The sequence below is a fragment of the Oratosquilla oratoria genome, chromosome 6 (assembly GCF_046742065.1).
Source record: "Oratosquilla oratoria isolate Oo_2021 chromosome 6, ASM4674206v1, whole genome shotgun sequence".
Lineage (NCBI taxonomy): Eukaryota > Metazoa > Arthropoda > Malacostraca > Stomatopoda > Squillidae > Oratosquilla > Oratosquilla oratoria.
Window position 1 is genome coordinate 83,967,092 of NC_134782.1, and position 25,601 is coordinate 83,992,692.

Genomic DNA, 25,601 nt, shown 5'->3' on the forward strand with positions numbered 1-25,601 from the left:
AGTCCCTCTCAACTTTACTTTCCATCCTGTGGCGAGGGCTAGTGTTCACGGGATCTAGGGACAAAGATCCATGGGAGATTCTAATCACGATCTACATAGCAGACATTATGTAGTGGAAGGTTGTTGTGCGCAAGTACCAAGGTTGCAGCGCAGTTTGGCAGCCATCCATGCAACTGAGCTACTCTATTTAGGATCTGCTCTGCTTCTCTCAGATGGAGAAGTAGCCTTTAGATATCTCTAAACATTGCCCACCTCTCAATTATGGGTAAGAAACCATATGAATGTGGGCACAGATCCACAAAATCCGAGGAGGAGCTCCTGTAGGATTCACCATTTCCAAGTGATGGCATATACAACACAGACATGTTTGTTGACACATGCAGTGCAGAATGTCACTTTTTGTTTGCACTAGGATATCAGTAGTGGTGCAGCCAGTTTGTAATGTTGTTTGGGGCTCACACATATATCTCCTGCCCCCATTGTTATGCACCAACAGATTGGTGTTGGTAAAGAGAAGAATAAAGTTAATAATAGAAGTTCTGACAGTGACTTATAAGCTGTCGCCTCAGTTGCTACTTCACACTTAGCAACTTCCCTGGTGGGAGTTGACCCAAGGGTACACAGTGAGAAGTAATGGGTAACAGCCATCCTCCAGTTTGCCATGTGAAATACAAGAGTTTGAAGGTAACAATTAATACTACACAGGGCTGACGTAAGTGTTGACTTTATTGTACATGAAACACATGCTATGATGAACTACTCTCCCTACCCTTAATTATCTATTATTAATATCCTTTGTATATTCTCATGTTCAAATTTCTATATGAATGTGAAATTCAAATGAATATGATGGAAGTAAAATTTTTTAAATAATATGTCAGTGAATGACAAAGACTCTTGAGGTGCTGGGCCCTACTTGTTTATGATGAAAATGAAATGGAATGTAAAAGCAAAAACAGATTAAAAATATGAAAGACAGAACTGGTATGCTACTAACACATCACCTTTTTGACATGACAAAGCCAGAGAAGAAAAACAAATCTATCCATACTTAACTCTTATCATACAAGATCCTATGAATGAATACTGACATATATACATCTGTTTTTATAAAACAATATATGTACATGTCTATCAAATACTCATTCCTATTACCATGCCAAGATAAACTGTATATATATAAAACACTTTTTTTTCTGAGACTTTACTCCCTTAAGAGAGATTAACCTTTTACAATCTCCTCATCAAAAGTGAGATTAAACCACAGCTTCTTGTGGAGAGTAAGTGTACCAATCTCTTGTCAATATGTCACTGGTATGCACCACCAACACCCAATTCTGAATGCCGAGTTCAAACTGAAAAGGAATCACCCTATCCACAAGAGATCACTGCGAGATCCCATGAAGTGCAAATATGGTCTAAGTGTTTTACATGGTCTTATCCCTGGGCCAGGATTGAACCTTGGTTCAACACTCAACAGATACATGCACATATGGACACACACACATGCACGCACATACATACATATATACACACACAAACATGTACACACGCATGCACACACACACATACATATACACACAATACATAAACACAATACAGAAAATATTACTGTGAAAAAATGTATGCATATTCATTACATTCCAAAAGAAAATGAATACTGTGTTTTGCATCCTCATCTATGGGCACAATACACAAAAGCTTTTTGATCATTTTTTCCTCCTGTGGTAACTTTGATATATATATATATATATATATATATATATATATATATATATATATATATATATATATATATATATATGTATTTACCTAGTTGTATTTTACGGGAAGGGGAGCTATGCTCGTGGGGTCCCGTCTTCATATCTCATTTTATCTAAACTATTTTTAAATTCATGTATTGTTTTTGCACACACCACTTTCTCATCTAACTTGTTCCAACTGTCTATTACTCTGTGAGGAAAGCTGTTCTTTTTCAAGTCTCTTCTATAGCTGTCTTTTTTTATTTTCTTTCCGTGTCCTCTTGTATTTCTGTCATCCCATTTTATCAGATTCTGTCAGTAATTTCTATGCCTTTCATGATTCTGTAAATAGCTATCAAATCTCCTCTCTCTCTTCTTTGCTCTAGTGTCTGTAGTTCAAGTTTTTCTAGTCTCTCTTCATATGATAGTTTTGAGAGTGTTGGTGCCAGTTTTGTAATTGCTCTTTGTATTCTTTCAAGTTTTTTTATACATTTTTTTGTACTTGGTGACCATATCGTTGTTGCATATTCCAATCTTGGTCTTATCAGGGTGATTAGGATTTTCTTCACCATTTCTTCATCCAGGTATGTAAATGCAACTTTGATTGTTCTTATTAAATTATAAGTTTCTCCAAAAATCTTATTTATATGTTTCTCAGGTGACATATTATTCATAACAATGACTCCCAGGTCCTTCTCATTTTCTACTTTTTTTATTCCTTCTTCTCCCAATTTATATGCTCCTGTTATTCTGTTTTTGCTTTTTCCAAATTCCATTATACTACACTTTTTTGTATTGAACTCCATCTCCCACTTCCTACTCCATTCCTGTACTATATTTAGATCTCTCTATAGTGATTCACAATCTTCTTCAGTTTTCACTCTTTTCAGTAGTTTTGCATCATCTGCAAAGAAGCTCATATAGCTTTCTATTCCTTCATCCATATCATTAATATATATAGCAAACATTATTGGGGCCAGAACTGTTCCCTGCGGGACACCGCTTATTACTTCATCCCATTTTGAGTGTGTGTGTGTGTGTGTGTATTTACCTAGTTGTATTTTACGGGACGAGAGCTATGCTCTCGTCCTGCAAAAAAAAGTGACAAGTCAAGGATGACAGATATGTATATATATATAGATATATATGTATATATATAGGCATCCCCGACTTGTCACTTTTTTTTTCCATCCCTTTAAATGTAAGTCTTCTTGTACCTTTGTCATTGTATTTATTTGCATTTACTGTATCCCTCATATTTTATTAGTATTGTTCTTGCACACAATTATCAACATTATTGTATTTATGTAACTTTTGTAATTTTGTCACAATTACCATAATTATGTATTTTTTGTTATTTCAGTTTACTCTTGAAAATGTCTGAGCTTAAATAATGGAATGAAATGGAAGAATACAGTGATTTAATTTCAATTCACCTGGTTAATGGCAAATCTCTAATCAGGAAAATCGAGAATATGAGGAAAAACTAAACTACAACAATGCTGTCGTTTTCAACTCCATGTGTATTACTGAGAACCTGCTCCCCTCTTTTACAAATATATATATATATATATACTGTATATATATATATATATATATATATATATATATATATATATATATATATATATATATATACACACACACACAGTAAAGATTTACTAAAAAAATGACAATGGAAAAACAAAGAGGTCATGAAAAGAAACTCAAAAAGGACAACTATAGAAGAGATAGGAAAAAGAATAGCTTTCCACACAGAATGCTGGATATATGGAATAACTTAGATGAAAAAAACAGTGTGTGCAAATACTATTCACGATTTTAAGAATAAACTTGATGCTGAAAGATACAAAGACGGGTCACCACGAGCATAGCTCCCTTCCCGTATAATACAACTAGGTAAATATATATATATACATATATATATATATCTATATTTATATATATATATATATATATCTAAATATATCTATATATATATGTATATATATATATATATATATAAACTGTGAGAACCACTGTCAGGAAAAAGAAACACTGGTGAATGATGATCTGTACCTTACAACCACATTCTGGGGCTGAAAAAAGCCACTGACTGGTCGTAACATATAGATCACCAATCCAGTGGGTTTTTTGTTTTTTTTACAACAATGGCTTTTATAGTTAATTTTATGAAAAGAGTTACAGCATTTAAATCACACACATTACATATATACATACACACACACAAGTACATGTCATCAACAGCCACCTACTGTATATTTCCCCACTGTAGGATGAAGGCCTCTCTCCATCTCTCGAGTTTTGCCACTGATCTAATCCTTGCTAACCTGCTCCATCTTATATTAACAAATGAGCACACTTCATAACAGTATCTGGATCTCTGCCCTCTTCCTCACACTCCATCAGACTGCCTCTCTTTTACTTTAGTTATTCTTAGATTACCTTTTAAAAAAAAAAAAGCAACCTTCTAGTGACTGTGTTTCCTAATTATTGTATTTGTATCTTGTACCTTTGTCTGGTCACTTATCCAAGAACCCCTTTTAATTCATCTTCGCAAATTAAACCTGGCACTTTCCTTTTCATCTGTTTTCAGGCATTTTTTTAATTTACATTCTAGTTCCTTTGTTTAGCTTCATGTTTCTGATGCTTAAGTTGAATCTCCAAGGACATACCGGTTGTAATGTGTGTGTGGGTGTGTATTTACCTAGTTGTATTTACCTACTCGTATTTTACAGGACAAGAGCTATGCTCATAGTGACCCGTTTTCGTATCTCTCCACATCCAGTTTATTCTTAAAATCGTTTTTAGTTTTGGCACTCATTGTTTCTCCATTTAGTTTGTTCCAGACATCATCACTCTATGTGGGAAGCTATTCCTTTTCAGGTCTCTTCTATAACTGTCCTTCTTTAGTTTCTTTTCGTGTCCTCTTGTTTCTCTTCTGTCCCACTTTAATAAGTTGTCTCTATCGAGAATTTCCATCCCTTTCATAATTCTGTAAATGGTCAATAAATCACCTCTTTCTCTTCTCTGTTCCAGTATTTACCTAGTTGTATTTTGCGGGAAGGGGAGCTACGCTCGTGGTGTCCTGCCTTTGTATATCGCAGTGTCTAGTTTGCTTTTAAACTCATGAATGGTTTTTGCGCACAATATTTCCTTGTCCAGTTTGTTCCACTCTATGTGGAAAACTGTTTTTCTTCAGATCTCTTCTGTAGCTATGTTTTTTTATTTTCTTTCCATGTCCTCTTGTGCTTCTCCTGTCCCAGTTTAACAAGTCCTCTCTATCAAATATTTCTGTGCCTTTCATGATTCTGTAGATGGTCAGTAGGTCACCTCTCTCTCTTCTTTGCTCCAGAGTCGGTAAATCTAGTTTAGCCAATCTCTCCTCATATGACAAGTTTGTGAGTGCAGGTGTGTGTGTGTGTGTGTGTGTGTATTTACCTAGTTGTATTTTACAGGATGAGAGCTATGCTCATAGTGACCCATTTTCGTATCTCTCCACATCCAGTTTATTCTTAAAATCGTGTATATTTTTGGCATTCACTGTTACTTTGGACCACCGCCTACCGAAAAAATTATTCGGTAGTGGAGTTTTATACATCTACATCCATATTTTTGAAATTTTTATCTTATTTTTATGAAAATAAAACCACCCTTGGACAATGAAAAATGTATAGTATATTTACTAATCACCAACCAGTATCATCGCCATACAAACAAAATCGGACAAGTGATTTCGTAATGTAAACAATATGTGTCGTCCTTGCTTCTTATGTTTTTGTGTTCAGTGGTTGGGTATATGGTGAATGTGTTCTTGTATGAGAATGGCTTCTTTTTTTTTTTTAGAAATTTCTTTCAAATATTAGGGTGCGTCTTCCAAGATGCAGCGTCTTGCAAGCCGTAAAATATTGTATATTGTATATTTTGTCTGTCAACTCCTCTATGCTTTCAATATCCAATTTCTAATTCCATCCGGACTGTGTGATTTTCTGACATCAAGGTTTTTTATTTGGTCTCTGATTTCCTTCTGTGTTAGTTATTTCCTTCATTGAGGGGATCTCTCTCTATTTCCTTACAGTTCTGTGAACTTTCAATTGTGAATACCAATTTGAAATTATTTTCATAATGGAAATAAGTTTACATGCTTTTTTGTGTTATCCTTGGCACTTGTAATTGTTATTTCAAACTATGTGTTCTTTTCATTATCTGCACTTCATGTATATTGATGCAATGTCAAATAAACTTACTTATATCTACTTCTTTATATTCATAATTTCCCTGGTGCAGTTTTTCCATTTCTTGTTTATTTTTTAGTTGCCCATTTACATACCTGTAAAATAGTTTAGGTTGTTCCTTGCATTTTTCTTTTATATCTCTTTCATAGTTTCTCTTTTAATCTCTGCATATTTTTACATAATCATTTCTTAGTTTAATATATGCTAGCCATTTACTAATTTTTCAATCTTTTCTCCATCTTTTCCAAGCTTTGTTTCTTTTATCCTTAGCCTAACTACATTTTTTGTTGTACCAGCTTTTTATGTATACTCTTTCTTGCTTCTGTTGTGGTACATATTTGTTCACTCCCTCAAAAATTTATTTTAGTATATTCCATTTCTCATCCATCTTTGTTTTTCATTTAGGAAGTTATCCTAGTTTGTGTTTCAAAAGAATTTTTTGAGTTTCTCAAAATACGTTTTGTTATATGTGTTTCCTAATTTATTTACCAAAATGTACTATACAGGAGAGGACCAATGCTCACTGGTTACCATATCCCACTATCCAATCTATGGTGTATATGTATGTATATGTATTTACCTAGTTGTATTATACAGGAAGGGAGCTATGCTCATGGTGACCCATCTTTGTATCTTTCAGCACCAAGTTTTTTCTTAAAATCTTGAATAGTGTTTGCACACACTGTTTCTTTGTCTAATTTGTACCAGGTAACTATCACTCTGTGTGGGAAGCTATTTTTTTCAGATCTCTTCTGTAATCATCTTATTTGAGTTTCTTTTCATGTCCTCTTGTTTTTCCATTGTCCCATTTCAATAAATCATTCATATCTAAGATTTTCATTCCTTTCATGATTTTATAGATAGCAGGTCTCCTCTTTCCCTTCTTTGTTCCAGAGTTGGTAATTCTAATTTGGACAGTCTTTGTTCATATGTCATTTTGGTTAGAGTTGGTGCCAGTTTTGTTGTTGCTCTTTGTATTCTAATTTTTTTATATTCTTTTTGGTACTGGGTGTCCATAGTGTTGCTGCGCACTCGAGTTTTGGTCTTATTAGTGTAGTTATGTAGTATGTGTGTGTGTACATTTTATATATATATATTATATATATATATATATATATATATATATATATATATATATATGCATTGAGGGAATCAGTAACAAGCAGAAGCCCATGCAATTCCCAGTGTGGTGTGTGGTAAAAACTGATATTAATAAAAAGATGTTTTGGAAGGAAGTGAAAGAAAAGAGTGAGGGGAGTGAGTCAGGTAGAGAGAAAGGGGTGAAGGATGTAGATGGACAGGTGCTAATGGAAATGAAGCTAGTAAAGGGAACATGGGTAGATCATTTCAGGGAGTTGCTGAACGTAAAGGATAGGAGAGCTTTGAATTAGTCAGTGAAGATACCAGAAGAGCAGAATGAAAGGGTTATGGGAAAAGAAACAAACAGGAATGAAAGCTGGTAAGGCACCTGGGATAGATGATTGTCATATGGAATGTTAAACAAAGGGAGGAGCAATTATAATGGAATGGTTGATGAGATTGTTAAATGGGTAACTAAGGGAAGCAAGGTGTACCCATGGAGTGGAGGAGTGCAAATATAGTTCCATTATACAAGGGGAAATGGATAAATATAGATGTAGTGATTTTAGAGGGATCAGTCTATGTGTGGTCAGTATGGAAATGGGAATGTATTGAATGAGAGGATTAAGAGAACAGAGGGAGTAATTAGTGAAGAGCAGTGGGGGTTTCAGAGAGATAGGGAGTGCAAAAGATCAAGTTTTTATACAAGAGACATGCAAAACATCTTTGGCAAATGTTAAGGATATCTTTTGGGTTTTCATGGATTTGGAGAAGGCATAAGTCAAGATTAATAAATTATTATGGAGTGTTATCTGGATGTATGTGACAGAGGGTAGTCAAATGTTTTTACACAAGTAGTAGACTTTCTATGAGAGCCAAGAATGGAGAGTGAGGGGTCTGAGGTGAAAATGGGTGCAGGGTGGATGTAGGATGGGTGTACAGATTGATTCAGCTACTTCCCCCAGAGGGGGAAAAATATCATTTGGTACATCCAAATATATGAATATCAAATGTCTCCTATGGGATTTAAACCCTAGACCATGCATTATAAGACTAGAACACAACTATTCATACCAAGAGGGATGTCTAAAAGAAGCTGCTTTAAACAATACCAGCAGCCTCCCTTTCTGAGAAACAAATAGAGAGATTCTTATATCCAGTGACAATGACAAAGAGAGTAAAAGAATTTTACTAAGAGCTTTAATAATCAAATACCATGGTTGAGCAAGTGAATTCATCGTTAGACATGAGTAGTATATCAGATGTCACAAATGAACTAGTAGTGTTCACTCTAAAAAGTATGAAACGAGATATCACCAGGGGAAAATGGCACAGGGAAGGAAGTTTATAAAGTCTCAAAGTAGGTTTGAAGATGAACAACACTAAAACCTAAGGTTCAACTTAAAAGTTCAAAGTAAAGCAATTAATGAAGAGTATTATCATTTGAACCAGATGATGAAACTTACTAAAGATCATGAAAATTAAATAAAAAGGTATATCCCAATTATTCAGTAAATGTTTAGTAAATATAATGATATCATGAGGCTTTCTACTTAAATATCTAACTTGCAAAGTTTAAAATAGTGTATAATATCAGTTATAATGCATAGATGTGAGACTTGGAACTTGACAAAAGGCAACAGAGACAAAGCTAAGGAATACAGAGAGAAGAATGAGGAGATCAATGCTGGAAATAACTGTCAAAGACAAGAAGAGGGCAAGGTGAGTGCGAGCAATCTGGAGTGAAAGATGTATTGGAGATAGTAAAGGAAAGGTAATGGAATAGGGCAGGAAAGTTAAACCAAAAGAGTAAGTGTGTGTTACTAATTACAATGTGAGATGGGAGGCATGAAAGGAGACCAGACAGAAGGTGGAGAAACAAGACAGAGAAGTTTGCAGGAATGACATGGCAGAAATTGACATAGTCATGTGAGTCATGCAATGATCTGGGAGAGGCATTTGTTGCAATGGACTCAAAAATGGCTGATATATATATATATATATATATATATATATATATATATATATATATATATATAGATATATATATATATATGTATATATATATATATATGAGTGTATATGTAACCATACATACAAACACATGCATACATACAATATACAAAGAGACCAATGATGGGTACCTGCTAGTGGTGGTCCTGCATGATGAACAGCAGAGTTGCCCATTTTCAATAACCAATCAACCTCCTTGACTCCATCGGAAGGTGCAACCATGAGGGACTAATACCATGTAGTTTCTGGACTCTAACATGATTTCTGTCAGTCAACTTCAACTATTTTCTTACAGTTTTCCACATGCAGAAAAGTGACAACTAGTGACTGCCCACTCCTCCTGCTCTGGAGACATAATCACACATTAATACAACACAGACAAAAGTCCAAAAATTTCTTCCCAAATAGATCTATGGAAGGGCCCAAGGAGTGGTGCCAACTGCTGTATGACTTTGGGTTTTCCACTCATGAATCTCAGGGCAACACTTTTAAGTATATATATATATATATATATATATATATATATATATATATATAATTGTGTGTGTGTGAATAATAATAATAATACCTTATCTCAAGCTTCATAAGGTGGAAAACCCACAGCAACTAGCCCTCTCACAAATCTCTGTGGGATGAAACTTGGAACTACTGTCTTTGTTGTACTGATGTAAGACCGTTTCTTTGTCACCAGCTGAGAGTAGCAGTAGGAAGGGAGTAGTTACTGCTTACAACTCATGTGGAAAGGTGTAAGAAATAGTTGAAATTGACAAACAGATTTTGGGTCCAGTCATGTGTCACCCACTCTGGACTGTACTTTATCATGGAGGTGAGGAGGAACATGGGTTTTGGAAATGGGCAATTGTGCTATCAATCTTGCAGGACCACAATAAGCAGGTACCCATCAGTGATTCCTATTATTTAGTATATAGGATACATAATATATATATATATATATATATATATATATATATATATATATATATATATATATATATATATATATATATACATATATATATATATATATATATATATATATATATATATATATATATATATATATATATACATGCTGAACACCACAGGGAAAAGAAAAATTCTTGGAATCTGAGCACTTTCATGATATTTTCAAATCTTGAAGGGAAAATAATTCCGACTGTTGTCCCTGGATTTGAACCAGGCTTGTAAAATCACAGCGCCATCAATAATGGTGCTGTGATTTCATGAGCCCAGTTCAAATCCATGAACGACAGTTGGAATTATTTGACATATATAAATATATATACATATATACATATATATATACATATATACACATATATACATATATATACAGTATATACATATATATATATATATATAAGAGAAGAAGAGAGAAGGAGTTTGAATGTGTTTGAGATGAGGTGTCTGAGAAGTATGGTGGGGGCTACTAGGCTAGATAGAGTGAGAAATGAGGAGGTGAGGAGGAGAACAGGGGTGAAAAAGGATTTGGGAGATAGGGTTGATGAAAGAATATTAGGATGGTTTGGACACATGGAAAGAATGAGTGAAGAAAGACTAGTAAAAGAGGTATGGAAGGCAGATGTGGAGGGAGTGAACATGAGGGGACGTCCTAGGATGAGGTGGATGGATGGGGTGAAGGGGGCTTTGGGGAAGAGGGGAATGTCTGTTGAGGAAGGAAGGGAGAGGACGGAAGACAGAGGTGAGTGGAGAATGGTTGTATATGGATGATGTTGTGACTGCATGAGGAGGAATGGGCGGGGAAGTGTGGGGTGGGGTAGTATGTGTGAGTAAATTTTGACGCAGCCCGAAGGGTTTTCTCCCCGTCCTCGCCTTATATGCAAAGGGGGACGGAGAGGGGGGGTCGCCGATTAAATGAAGCGGCCTCGCTGTGGATGTACTGTGTCTTGCGACACTGCTTCTGACCCAGGGCGGTGGGCAGGGTGCAGGGATGACCCGTCATCCAGGAGGTGCTCAGATGAGAGGAAGGGTGGGAGGGGTGTGGAGTGTATTTAGGGATGAAATGGGTGGGAGTGTTTTTATGCCTTTCCCTTTTTGGCTACCTCCCTTGGAAGGGGGAAAAAGCCTTGGTATATGTATGTATGTATGTATGTATATATATATATATCCACATACATATACTAAGGCTTTTTCCCCCTTACAAGGGAGGTAGCCAAAAAAGGAAAAGGCATAAAATCATTTCCACCCATTCCATCCCTGAATACACTCCACACCCCTCCACCCTCCCTCTTATCTTAGCACCTCCTAGATGACGGGTCATCCCTGCACCTTGTCCACTGCCCTGGGTCAGAAGCAGTGTCGCAAGACACAGCACATCCACAGCAAGGCCGCTTCATTAAATTGGCGACCCCCCCCTCTCCGTCCCCCCATTGCATAAAAGGAGAGGACGGGGAGAAATCCCTTCGGGCTGCGTCAAATTTTGCTCATACATACTACCTCATCCCCAATCCCCCCGCTCATTCCACCTCATGCAATCACATCATCATCCATATACAACCATTCTCCATTCACCCGTCTTCTGTCCTCTCCCATCCTTCCTCAACAGACATTCCCCTCTTCCCCAACGCCCCTTCACCCCATCCATCCATCTCATCCTAGGATGTCCCTTCATCTTCACTCCCTCCACATCTGCCTTCCATACCTCTTTTACTAGTCTTTCTTCACTCATTCTTTCCATGTGTCCAAACCATCCTAATATTCTTTCATCAACCCTATCTCCCAGCTCCTTTTCCACCCCTGTTCTCCTCCTCACCTCCTCATTTCTCACTCTATCTAGCCTAGTAACCACCATCATACTACTCAGACACCTCATCTCAAACACATTCAAACTCCTTCTCTCTTCCTCTCTTATGTTCCATGTTTCTGCCCCATACAGTGCTGTTGGTACAATCACTCCTTCATACAGTCTCCTCTTAGCATCCATTCCCAAATGTCTATTCCTCATTACACTCTTTAATCCACCAACGCATTTACTTGCTTCTCTCAATCTACATTCTACCTCCACCTTCACTCCACCTTTTCCTGCCACATTTGCACCCAAGTATCTAAAACTATCCACTTCCTCCAGTCGCTCTCCCTTAATGCTCACTTCCAGTCTACTGCCACTTTCACCCCTCGTACATCTCATCACCTTACTTTTACCCACATTTATCTTTAGCTTTCTTCTATCACATACTCTCCCAAACTCTGCCACCAACTTCCTCAATCCCTCCTCCGATCCTGCCACAAGCGCAAGAGTTTTTATGAGAGTAGTAGAGCTTGTGTCAGGATTGGAAATGGAGAGAGTGAGTGGTTTGAGGTAAAGGTGGGACTTCGTCGAGGATGCGTTATGTCGCCCTGGCTGTTCAACATATATATATATATATATATATATATATACATATACATATTGTATGTATCATATATACATACACCCACACCATAAAGCCTTTTTCCCTGTTTCAAGGCATTCACCCACCCTACCCATTCCACACCCATCCAAATCCTTCCACCTTAGTTCCTTGGGGATGAAGGGTCATCTCTGTTCCCTGCCAGACTACTCGGCTAACAAACAATGCAGCAAGACACAGTACATCCACAGCAGGGCCCAAAATCCAAAGCTGGTTTATCCCCACTATTTCAATAGATGGTGACCCCCCTCATCCACATGAGAAATTAATATATATATATATATATATATATATATATATATATATATATATATATATATATATATATATATATATATATATATATATATATTATATTATCTACATACACATGTATATAAACATACATATACACTCCACCAATGCATATGGATAGATACATACTTCAGAAACAGGTGTGTTCACAAGGAACTATAGTTTCAGATCCAGGAGAATAACTAATGACATAATGAACACCTTGGATTTTATTTTCCAAATACTTTAGTAATCAAGTTGCTGTCTTCAGTAATCTTACAGAGTGCATAATAGCACATAACACCACATAGAAAGACATTTTAACATTCTCACAAACTTGAGACAAGAAAAAAAAGGATAAAACAGAACAAAACAATGATACATACATACATACATACATACATATACCAAGGCTTTTTCCCCCTTCCAAGGGAGGTAGCCAAAAAGGGAAAGGCATAAAAACACTCCCACCCATTTCATCCCCAAATACACTCCACACCCCTCCCACCCTCCCTCTCATCTGAGCACCTCCTGGTGCTCAAAACAATGATAAAACATGAAATCGTTGGAGTATGTGAAGAGGGGCATTAGAAAGAGAATTATTGAGTGGTGAGCAAATGGTTTTTATATAAATTAACTTTAAAATACAAAGGTCAGCTGTAGGACAGCTATCTATAATTCTAAAATGACATTTACTTACTCAAACTTTCCACAGTTTTGAGTGGTCCAGCACAGCCTAGTGAGGGGGATTGTGTAGTTCTCTGCTTGTCCTCTATGACTGATCCTATTATATAAATAATGTATTATTTATTTTATTTATTATTATTTATATTATTATAATTTTTATTTCTATCTAGTTTTTTATCATTTATATATATTTTTTTCGCATCCAACCTAATTGTGGACCAAAAGGTCTCCTGTCGGCAAGCTCCGCCTTTGCAATCCTTTGTAACTCACACCTTGAAAGCTTGAGTAGTGCTTCCAATGTATTCTGCCTGGCAGCTAGGGGAAGTATACCTATATATGATGGATGAGCAGGCGCGGATCCAGGAATGTTATTTGGGGGGGCCCGAACCGATAACCGATACTTGAAACATGCCGATATTTCAACCCCAAGAATAATGCTGTTGGCTTGGAGATTGGTCCAGAAACCTAATTCTGTTTTGCTCGTAATTGTATGTAAAATCATATATAGTTCACAAATATAATTCAAATCATAAATTCGCACTAAAAAGTGTTTATTCAAGGAGAATCGGGGCATTGGGGGGGGGGGCCAACCCCCCCCACCTTGTATCTGCGCCTGTGAATGGGCATAGTCCAACCAGGAGCCATTCTTTATTGTTGAAAAATGAGCCAATTCAAAAGTTCTTTACAAATATAAAGAAGAAAGTGGACCAAGGTATGGGAGTTTAACATATGGATGCAATTTACTGACTGACTGAACTGCGAGGTAGGGTCGGTAAATTTTGTTGAGAAATTTTTAAACGAGCCTATCAAAGACCTAACCAGTATATCCATTGTCCAAAATATACTTCTTAAGAGATTAAACTTCTCTGTGGAGTAACTCATAAGTGGAACAGAGAGAATATACTCTAAGTCCCCTTTCACATACCCCAATATCTTGTTTTATCAGTGTTTTGCCCCGTTTTATAATTTTTTGCCTCAAGTTCGTACAAATGTAAAAATGTCTTTTCATATTGTGTAATTTGTTATCATGCACTCTTTTATTTTGTTTATCATTTTGTAGATTTACTGAAAATGGCAACATGATTGCCAAAACATTTGAAAAATAAAGTCCATGATGTTGTTTGTCACCTCATTGGTTATTCTCCTGGTTCTACAGATACATACTGATACATCATATATATTCTATATATTTATAAATATCAATCATTGTATTCAGGCAAGATCACTGAATGAAAATGTTACAACTTCCATTTAAAGGTCTTTTATGCATACAATTATCAATGAACAAAGCAAGTAGCTTTTTCCTGTGAATACAAACTTAGGTCAAGAAAGTAAAACCTGAAAGTCTGCAAATGAATGCTATACTTAACCCCTTCCATACTGGGTGGGACTTTACCCTTTAATCTTGCTGTTGCTTGGCTACTTTATTCAGCTGTAATGAAAAGAATGACAAATATTTTATGAAAAAAAAAAAAAAAACAAGAAAAAAAATCAATAATGAAAATCAACATTTTTCATTCACTCTTACAGTGAAACTGACCTGTGTATTCAATCCCAGAAGAATCAAAAAGCCTGATAATATAGAGGAGGACCCCTATGGTTCAAAGCTTCAACATTGACCTCTGTGTCCTAGCTTTATGGCACTTAGATATACAAAACCAGATTATGTCAGTTGGAGGAGATTCAATCAAGATAAAACAAAAATCATATCACCCGCTGGAATAACAATCTTGCTGAAATGACAAAATATAAAGACAAAATAAGAAGAGAAAAGAAAATAAAAAAAGTTAAGTTTGAGAATCATAAACCAACTATTCAGCATCACTGAAGAAGCCCTCCGCCAATTAAACAGTTACACACACACTACTTTCACATACCTACACTACATGTGGGAATTCTGATATACATATATTCATGTGGGTGTACAAGATAAGTAATGCAACTCTTCATACTTGTACATGTGTACATGCACACACACAATCCAAGTTCCTATTCCACCTAAGACAGGCCAGAACTGAAGACAGGACCATTTCTAAAACATATGCACAAACAACAATACGAGGCTTCAATATTCTCACATGTTTCTTAAATCTTACTTTACACAATTTCATGCAGTCATATTAGGCTGCATATTTATTATGACTCAGGTTGATACTTAAATTAGTACCCTTTGAAATGTTCCTATATTATCATAGGAAAATGCATGCACAAACAAGATCTAAACCATTCAAGAGTTTGTAGTGTCATGCTATTATCATTTGTGTAAACTGGCTATATTTAAATATACTGAATATCATGAGAAGCTCCCTACATTCTTATGAATTATATATAATAATCATTATTATATACTAACTGTGGCCTTGAATTTCACTACATGGGAACCTGCAGCCCTACAACAACTTGTAACAGTCCTCAGGCACTCCCACTAATCTTTCTGTGAAGAAATTTTGTACTAGTGTCATATTTGTGTGGAATTATTTCCATGTCATTGGCTCACAGAAGTAGTAGATGTAAAGCAGTTGACAGTCATCAGCTCTCCGAAAAGGTGGAGGAAATATAGTTGAAGTTGATTGATCTTGGGCCAGGCCAGTCTGGAGATTAAGAGTCAGCCCCTCAAGGCTTCACCTCCAGATGGATAAGGGGGTGTTGATGGGTTTTCAGGTAGGTGGCAGGAAGACAATTCTCTCTAATGTCCACCTCACAGAACCACGACTTGCAGATGGTCCTCATTGGTCAATTTTATGTAATTTATAACTAGAGCCTATAAAATGCTATAAACTGACATTGTCACCCACACATATATACAAAACTGCTAATGATTATGACTAACATAATGAGTATAATATTATCAACAAAAGATGAAACTTTGAATGGTTCATATCTTGTGAATTCATGCATGAATAGGCCTAATGACTACCACCAGCCACTGTGGGGCTGCAGTTTTCCAGTCAGTGAAATCTGAGGCAACAATTATCATTCCTCCATGCACTGCTCCATGACAGCATGTGTTGTCATAAGAATATCTGAAGGGTACAAAATGCAGAATTATCCAATATATACTGTCATCCATACTGTCATATCATGACTGTGTATACAACTGACAGAAAGCCTTGAATTATTCATTTTTTTGTGTCTGTGCATGCTCTGCTCTACAACTGGATTGTCATTCAAAAAGGGGCAAGTCTTCAAATCCTGCAGATTCAAATGGGCAAGAAATTGTGGATTTTAAGTGCTCATACAACACACATATCTAGGTATGATATATAAAAACCACACATCCAAAAAGCAGCAACTGAGTAAAGGACATAAAGCTAAACCCTAACTTCATCAGGAGGTGCAGCTCTGAGAGACTGGCACTTACAAGGCCCAAATCCTCTCTCTTTAAGCTTCAACTATACTTCACTTTTCTGCATAAGTGGTGACAGCCAATGACTGCTATCCTCTTCCTCCTCCTACTACTTGGCAACATAAACAGATCTACACAAACAACAAACACAGCAGTCCAATATTTCTTTCCACAGATATCTATAGAAGAGCCCAAGGACTGTTGCCTGCTATTGTGAAGCTGCAGGTGTCACCTAACGAGACTTGAGGCACCAAATAATTATTCCATCTTTCAATGACAAAAGAAAGCATAAAAATGGATCTAGTTTCCTTACCCCTGTTTGAAGAAAACAAGTTTGTGAGAGAACTGTTAATGAAAAGTTCACTGAAGGAAAGAGGAAAGTAGAAAAATTGTTTAAGAGTAAAATAGCATTTGTTTATGGAAGAATGTAGTGACTGAGCCACAGGGGTATTTACCAACCTGATATATATTAATGCAGTCCCATCTCTATCTCCAACGTATCAAACTTTGTTTAAATTCAGTTATGATGTCTATTTGAATATTTCTTCTTATTCCACACTTAAACACATCAATGTGGAAAACTGAAATTCTTCATGTCTCTCATATGTTCCATCCTATGTTCTTTGCTAAGTTCTCTTGATATTCTGTATTTTTTTTCACACATTTCACAGTTCTAAACATAGAAATCATATCATCACTTCCCTTTCCCTCTTCCAGTGTCAGTCAGGCTAGGGATCAGTGTTGTTTCTGCCCTTCTTTATTCTCTCCATTTTTCATATATCCTTCTAGAGAGGATTAGATTTCCAACTTTTTTTTTATCATGAATATAGTGAACTGCCACTCTCATGTTCATCAACAGCTTACATGTCCCATCAACTCTTCTAATAACCTGTTCTTCAGTCAACAAGCTATCCATAACCAAGATTCCTTAGTCTCTTTCTTCGTTTTGCTTTATTATTTCATTCCCACTGTATAACTCCATGACAGTCTCTTCCTCTTGCCCATTTCAACTTTTTTTTTTTTTTCTTTTTTATCTTCCTCTCCTGGCTCCATTTATGAATTTATCTAAATCTTCCTAAACCTTCCTTTAGCAATTTGTATTTTTTTTTATTCTTCTTCTTGTGATCTTGGCCTCTGAAGTAAATATGTTTGCATAGCTGTTTACTTCATCCATCATGTCACTGACATATATCAAGAACAATACAGGTGCCAGTACTGAACCCTGTGAAACTCCACTGATCATTTCTCTCCGATCAGACATCTTATCCTTCATACTGTTCTCCCTGTATGTAGACAGTATCTTAAGAACTTTAATGACAACTCTACAGACCAAGTCACTCAACATTCTTTTGGTTGGAGATAATCTATGCTCAAAATAGAATGCTGATCACTTTTAACTTATACTTTCCCTCTCTTCTATAGCATGGTGTGAAGAACTTCCAGATGATGTTGCAATTCTACATTATGTAGCTGGTCCTGAGGTAGTATCACCTTGTACATTAATTGTGGGGGCCTTTTCTTAGATATAAAGTGGTTCTAGGATCTGGAAATGGTAAGGAGTATTGGCAGTCGATAATGCTTGTGCTTTCCTTTAAAATCTTCTGAGACAAGGCAGTGTTTTGATGATCCAGGCAATGCTTTTTTGGGAGCACTGTGTGTCTCCTATAAAGAGAAGCAGTGGCAATACAAACATAAGAAGAAATGTACATCTTGCAATCATGATGACATAAAATAATAAACAACACTACTATTTTCAAGGATGAAATGGGAAGATTAAAAGTTCCTGTAGTTAATTTAAAGTTCTTATACATTCTTGGGCTCAGCAATTTTTTAGAACTTTTTCATCAGCATGGTATGCTACATTCACAAAGACTGTAGCACAGGTACAGTATCACCAGCTCATAGTTTCAGGGGGAGGGGAGCAGTCATCAAATAGCAGCTCTCCTTACATCACAAGGTTAAAGAGAGTTTATATTGATAGGATAAGATCTTAGACCTGGTCTGAAGACAGAGTGTTGGTTCCTTGGGACTGCACTTCCAGAGAGAGACAAGGATATAGATGTTATCTGAAGATAGGTGGAGGTAATTTTTTTTTTTTTTTTTTTTTTACATCCATTTTGCAGAACCACTACTTGGAGGTACCTGTCATTGGTACCATTTATATAAATATTCTAGGTATAGATATTTCAAAAAATCTTATAACTTTATAACTACTATGTTCAAATTAGCAACTTTTTCATTTACTATTCTTTTGTCAGTACTTTTAAGAAAGCCTGCAAATTGGACACAAAACTATAGCACCACTTCACATTCTTGCCTGTCTCCTGAAGTAGAGGGAAAATTCAACTTGTATACTGTGTACAGAAAAAACTATAAAAACAAGAAATACTCGATGAAAGAAAAGATCACCTATGAATACCTCCTACAACTCCACTTAATCTGGTGAACAAGGATACATGGGCATTCATGGCTGACACAGAAATGCAGGTCCAGCATGCAAGTAGAGTGACAATTGTGCCAAGAATGGACAAATGCAGGTCTAGCATGCAAGTAGAGTGACAATTGTGCCAAGAATGGACGGGTCATACTTGATTCTCTTGACTAGATTTTACATAAACAACATTATTTTCTTTTTGTGTGTGATAGTATGCTGAATTCTAACACCACTCTTAATCGCATTTCTGTTGTACTAGAGCAATATATTTCCACAACCATGATTATACCCCAAGCCATTTTTGGCTCTAACCTGATGATAATTATCTTCAAGTACTATTTGGAAAGTGATGAACTTTTACACTCAGTATTTTAAATGACCTTATAGAGCAATTATGCTTGAATTAAACACATATATAGTCCCTGCAGAGAACTAGTAGACCTCTTAAAATATAAATCTTATCAAAGACTTCTAGGCAGACTAGAATCAAGACTTCACCTCTGAGAATTGGCCTTAGTTCACCATCCCTGCTCTTGCAATTCAATGCTACTCTACTTTGATCATCCCTACTCAAGAAACGGTGAAATAAGAAGTCCTCTAATTTTCCCTCCAATTAATGAATTCTGGCTAAATATTCCTGTGAAAATTTTTATGCTATCATTTTACATCATGCAACAGTTCCTTCTGGTTCAAATGAAAAGATATTAAAGCAATGTAGTGCAGTATTACAGAAGTCCTTAAAAGAAGTTAGTCCTGTTTTAAATAAAATAATTTTCACAACCTACATACTACACTTTGTGTTGTGCAATAAAATCCTTCAACATACTTCAACTATTCACACTTCAATCATTCCAACCAAAAGAGAAATAACTCATACTCCAACACCTCAATCTAGACTCAATTCCTGGAACATAAAAGCTACACTGAAATGGGCAAAGAAGAATCAACAGTATGAAAATGTACTAACACAAGCACATGTGCACTTATGTACACAAGCACTGAGTTGCCATGTACACTTCCATTACTTACAACTACTCTATCATCAATTCAAACTCACACCAGTACATTCCCACATACAAACACATAAGACACACAGAAGCATGTACATACTTATACACGTTAATGACAATGAAGAATATAGTTAATGAGTGAGAAGAGTACAGTGCACATATATATGCACACAACCTGAAACTCTCTCCCTGACATACTGCCTTTCAAACCATTCCTTGCTTAATTCATACACAGGTGACTATGAAGGAGATATTCCAGAATGATCACTTCAAATAGATGGATAACCACATATCTACAGGGTTAGTTCCCATTATCAACAATAAGCTAATCTGTGCACTATGTACAAACATCTACACACCTCTCCACCTTCCACAACTTTAAGCACTACAAAATCTTTTACATTGTGTGAGATTCTTCACTATAACCTTAAAGGGATTTGTGTCAATTGTACATGGAATATTCATGCCTGATCTTGTTGAATCACAGCTCAAAATCCCTCAAAATAACTCAGACATCACAGCACAACAGTTTAGCACTTCCCCCAATTCTACTCAAGTACACTACCCTGAATCAACTAAACACCTGCTGTTCCTTTCATTTATGTGGAGTCATGCTTAGCTACATCTGTTTACAAGGCAAACACAAGTATCTAAAATTTACAAAATTTATCATATTAGGGGAAATACTTGTTATGCACATCATATTGTCATTATAAACACTTGACACGTACTGGTAATTCACTGTGGTCACCTATGAAGTCACTGCAGTCACCTGCCATGTCACTGTTCACGAGTCGTCATTACAATCCATGACAAGTCTCTGCTGTTTACCACCATGCTACTATGCTCACTTGAAAAGCCAGGCACGATGGTGTTAAAATGACTTGTAATACGCTCATGAAGGCATGACTTGTAGTTCTAATCATAAAGTCCATACAGTGAGAAGAAAGTAAAACTTCACAATGCAAATTTACAGACTTGTATAGGGTCCCACTGTACAAACACTGTCATACTTTGTGAATACTTGTGACCATCTGATGCACTATAATGATCATCTGATCAGTCAATGCTGCTTTGCAGTTGCAAAATATATATACTAGTTCATGGAAATTTCATTCCTCAGTTTAATGACTTAACTGAAAAAAGTGTAACAAATATACAGAACTACCTAGTATGTTCAGTACTGCAATTAAAATACTGTCAGTAAACAAATCTTGTGACTATATACTTACAATATACTACACAATAAATATATTTTCTGGATTCATAGCCAAAGACATTTTTATGAAGTCAAAATGACTCACCCGTCAATAAAAGTGAAGGAGGTGCAAGAGAGCAGTTGAGAACAACATACAGAAAAATTATATTAACATAATGACACAAAATTAATATTTCTAAATTAAAAATTTTAATGAAAGTTTTTTTTTTCCCAATCAATTACCCATTTCCTGTTAAGTGAAATGACCTGACACGAGAGAGGAATATCTTCACCCTTTTCACCCCTATCACACTTGCCCCTTTTCACTCCTTTCTCCATAAACCATGTGACAAATTCAACTAGTTTCTTTCCCAGCAACAATGCTAGTTAATCTCAAGTGCAACCCTCTTATGTAACACATCATGGCCTTCATCTACACATTCCTTTCCAACACCATATCACTGATGCACATTTTCATTTGTTAAACATCCAGACTATGAACTCTTATAACTTGAATCATCAAATCTATTCCTTGGTCCACTCTTTGCTCTCAATCTCCAGCATCAACAAGTTGAGCATCTTCTGTGGATATTTTCTATTTTTTTCATTTCACAACAAAATTACCTCAGATTGGCCATTTTCTACCTTTTCAAAATTCCATCTGTACCTTAATTTATTCATAAATTTTACCATTCCTTATTTTATCCATCCACAGGCCCCAATCTTGCATTCATCACCCATGCATCACTCTTATACTTAGGTCAGCACAACTATTGTTTGATACCTTCTTTTCACTACTGCCAGTGACATCCTTTAATTTTTCCATATTGCTAATTAGGGCACCTCTGTATTTCTCCCTTTCCCTCACCCTCTGGCTAATCTCTTTTTCAATTCTTCCACTTTCATTTGTATGTATATCCATTCCCATTTCTACCTGTTCCATTTTTTCCCAAATTATCTACATTTCGACTTTGTACCCTCCACTCTTGGGTACCACCTTTACTTCATTTTATGATAAGCTAGCTTTCAATTTTCTCCTCCAATAAACCTTATCTAATTTACTTGCCAACCCCTTCAAGCCCTTCTCTGTCTCTGATAACAGAAGTGTGAAATACATATCATCCATTCTTGCCAACTTTTATCCAACCTTAATCCCCAGCTCATAAGACTTGCATTCACTTCTCTTATCACTCCATCCATATACAGCTATGGTGACATTATGCACTTACAACTCAAACCAACATTCACCTCACACATCTCAATCTCTTAATCTACCATTTACACAAACTTCACATCTATCATAAAAATCCTTTACTGCATCTAAATTTCTTCCTCCATGGTCTACCATATCCTTATTTTCCTATCTACTCTATCATATATCTTTCCAAAGATCAACAAAACATAGGTACAATATCTCTTTTTTTACATGCTTGTCAATTAACTATCTTGCGAGCAAAAGTCTGATCTACAAAACTCATTTTTTTATCAAAACTATGCTGTCTCTCTTTTCATTTAAACTGTTTCTCTCATAATCCTCTGTGTTAGAATTCTGTCATACGGCTTACCCGAGATATTTATTTGACTACAACCACCCATAACTCATACCTACTACCACCAATTTTATATCACCCAATCTCACATTTAAATACATCACGTTTGTGTTTACTTATTTATTAATGTTCACAGACATATTCCCATGCATCCTTACAAAAACAGCAGAGCAACAACCTTTGCTCTTTCACCCTTTGATTTATCAAATATCATTCCCTCCACCTCTAACTCACCCTTACTTTCCATTTTCATTTCATTCATGAGCCAGGATGTCCAACCTACACTCTTCCATAATTCATATTATGCTTTTCTGCATAAACAAACTTTTACTTTCACATACATTCATACAACTAATCCTCAGAGTAAAGAACCCTTTGGTTGTTGGCTATGATGTCTGATCCTCTGAAGTCAGTCCCTGTGACTTTTTTCTTTGCCAATTACTTTTCAGAAACTGAGGTTGTGCACCTTCAGTAACCCCTATCCCTTCTAGCATACCTCTTTTGACATGAAGGGAATACTAGTGTGGTATTCCTACTGACCCCAGGCCATCCTACATTTAAAAGTAAAAGAGGTGGGGCCCTAGGGATGGTAAAGGATAGATCTATGGAGGGTTGAAGAAACAAGGGGTAGCGGAGGTTAAAAAGTGGTACAGCATTCCTCTATATACAGAGATTAATCTCCAAATTTTAAAATCCTCTTTGCCTCTGGTCTTGCAGGGATGTCAAGTCCCTACAGTATTGACTACATACAACTTATGCAATCAATACCTCATACAAGGCAATACTCCAAATTAAAAAATATCTAAAAACATATCAAACATATAAAGCTCATATACACCTTAAAACTATATACATTGACACAAAATGTTGCCAATAGCTCTCTTTATGCTTTCAAGAATCTTTCACTGTGAGACTTAAGAGCTGTGACCAAGAAGATTATCTTCAAAATTCTGAATAAAAAAATGTTGATTTCAATATAGTATTGGAAGATAACCTAGTTATTTCCCTGCAAAATAAAAATCATCTCACCATCAAGGTAACAATATCATATCATCCACCAATATACAATTTACTACAATCTGTTTTTATCACCTAACTAATAGGAATTATATCTTGACGTACAGTGTGTATGGTAACTTCCACTCTACTCTTGTTACTAGTACAAAATTACAACAGGCCTATTTAAGCTACAAGGTCCACTTCCTCTTGGCTCACTTGTCATTCCTAAGGACATTGTAGCAACGTTGACACACACGCACAGGTTTCAGGATTCTAAGACGAGAGATTTCCGACTCAAACCTGCTACATCTGAAAGGATGCAAAATAAATTTAACTTTAATATTATATGTATGCACTATGTCAGAGTAGTTTGATACTCAACTGGATTCACCTAATAACACATGTTCACCAGCTAGTCTTCAACAAAAAATTTACTTTGAATATGAACTTAAAATGAATGGAGCTCCAACAACCAGACTGCAATTACCAAAGAAAACGAATGGTGCCATTGCAATTACCAAAGAAAATGGATTTTGCCACTAGTACTCACAAACTGCTTCAAGCTATACGCTACAATTTATCTCCAGCTTACTCCCACTCCCACTTCTTACACCTCATCACTTATTTTTACCCACATTTACTTTCAACTTCCTGCTATTGCATAACTTCCCAAACTCCATCACCAACTGCCACAGACCCTCTTCTGACCCAGCCACAAGCAGTGTCATCAGCTAACAACAACTGGCTCACCTCCCATTTCCCTTCTATCTCTAAATATGATTGCAAGTACAAAAATTCTAATCTTTCCTTCTATGATTTGTCTACTAAGCTGAGGATCAATTTAATTGGTGTTTTTTATACTCTCTTGATCTTACTTTGGATTGGGCTACCTCTCTTATAAGGGAGAAAGCCTTTGGTATATAGATAGATGGATAGATAGATCTTACTTGTATACTTCAATTTGTGCATGGACCACAACTTGGATACAGATAGCAATGAAGACTTACAGAACATGTTGGATGAAAATATAATCCATGCCAATGCCAAAAGTCAAAGTTTGATGAACAAAGAATCCTACAACTTGCTAAGATCAATAAAACAGGCATTAAAAAAATATTGGTTGCACTGATAAGGCCTACTAGAATATGCGGTGACATTGTGGTCACCCAGTACCAAAAAGAATATAAAGAAAATAGAAAGAATCAAGTAGAGAAGAAAAGGTAAAAGGTGCAGATGGAGAGATGATAATGGAAGAGAAGGCAGTAAGGGGAAGATGGGCAGAATATTTTAGGGAGTTGCTAAATGTGAAGGAGGCTAGGGAGGGAAAGATAGTTGCAGTGGGAAATGCTAAGAAAATGACCGTGATGAGTGAGGAAAATGGAGGAGAAATAAGGAAGGATGAAGTGAAGGCAGTTGTTAAGGGGGTTAACTCTCATTTCGGTGAAAAATACTCGATTTTGTCAAACTTCATGTGTGGACTGGTGTGGTGTCCCTGAACACCGCGGGACTGGTTTCCAGACGTATAACGCCACCCTTCTCAGGTAATGGCGGGTTTAAAGGGCCAGAGGTTTAAAGGGCCAGAGGTTTAAAGGGCCAGAGATTTAAAGGTCCGCCCGTCAGCCAC

General features: G+C 36.2%; 1 protein-coding gene across 5 annotated transcripts in view; it reads right to left on the minus strand.

The window, feature by feature from the left end:
- Nucleotides 1-19,265: 19,265 nt before the first annotated feature.
- The window catches only part of bchs (WD repeat and FYVE domain containing 3 bchs), a 404,566-nt gene continuing 398,230 nt past the window's right edge, over nt 19,266-25,601 (minus strand). For all 5 annotated transcript variants that reach the window (XM_076187465.1, XM_076187467.1, XM_076187468.1 and 2 more), the window contains one exon: nt 19,266-24,286. In XM_076187465.1, the coding sequence (XP_076043580.1) occupies nt 24,190-24,286 (97 nt within the window). In that variant the 3' untranslated portion in view covers nt 19,266-24,189. The remainder of the gene's footprint in view (nt 24,287-25,601) is intronic.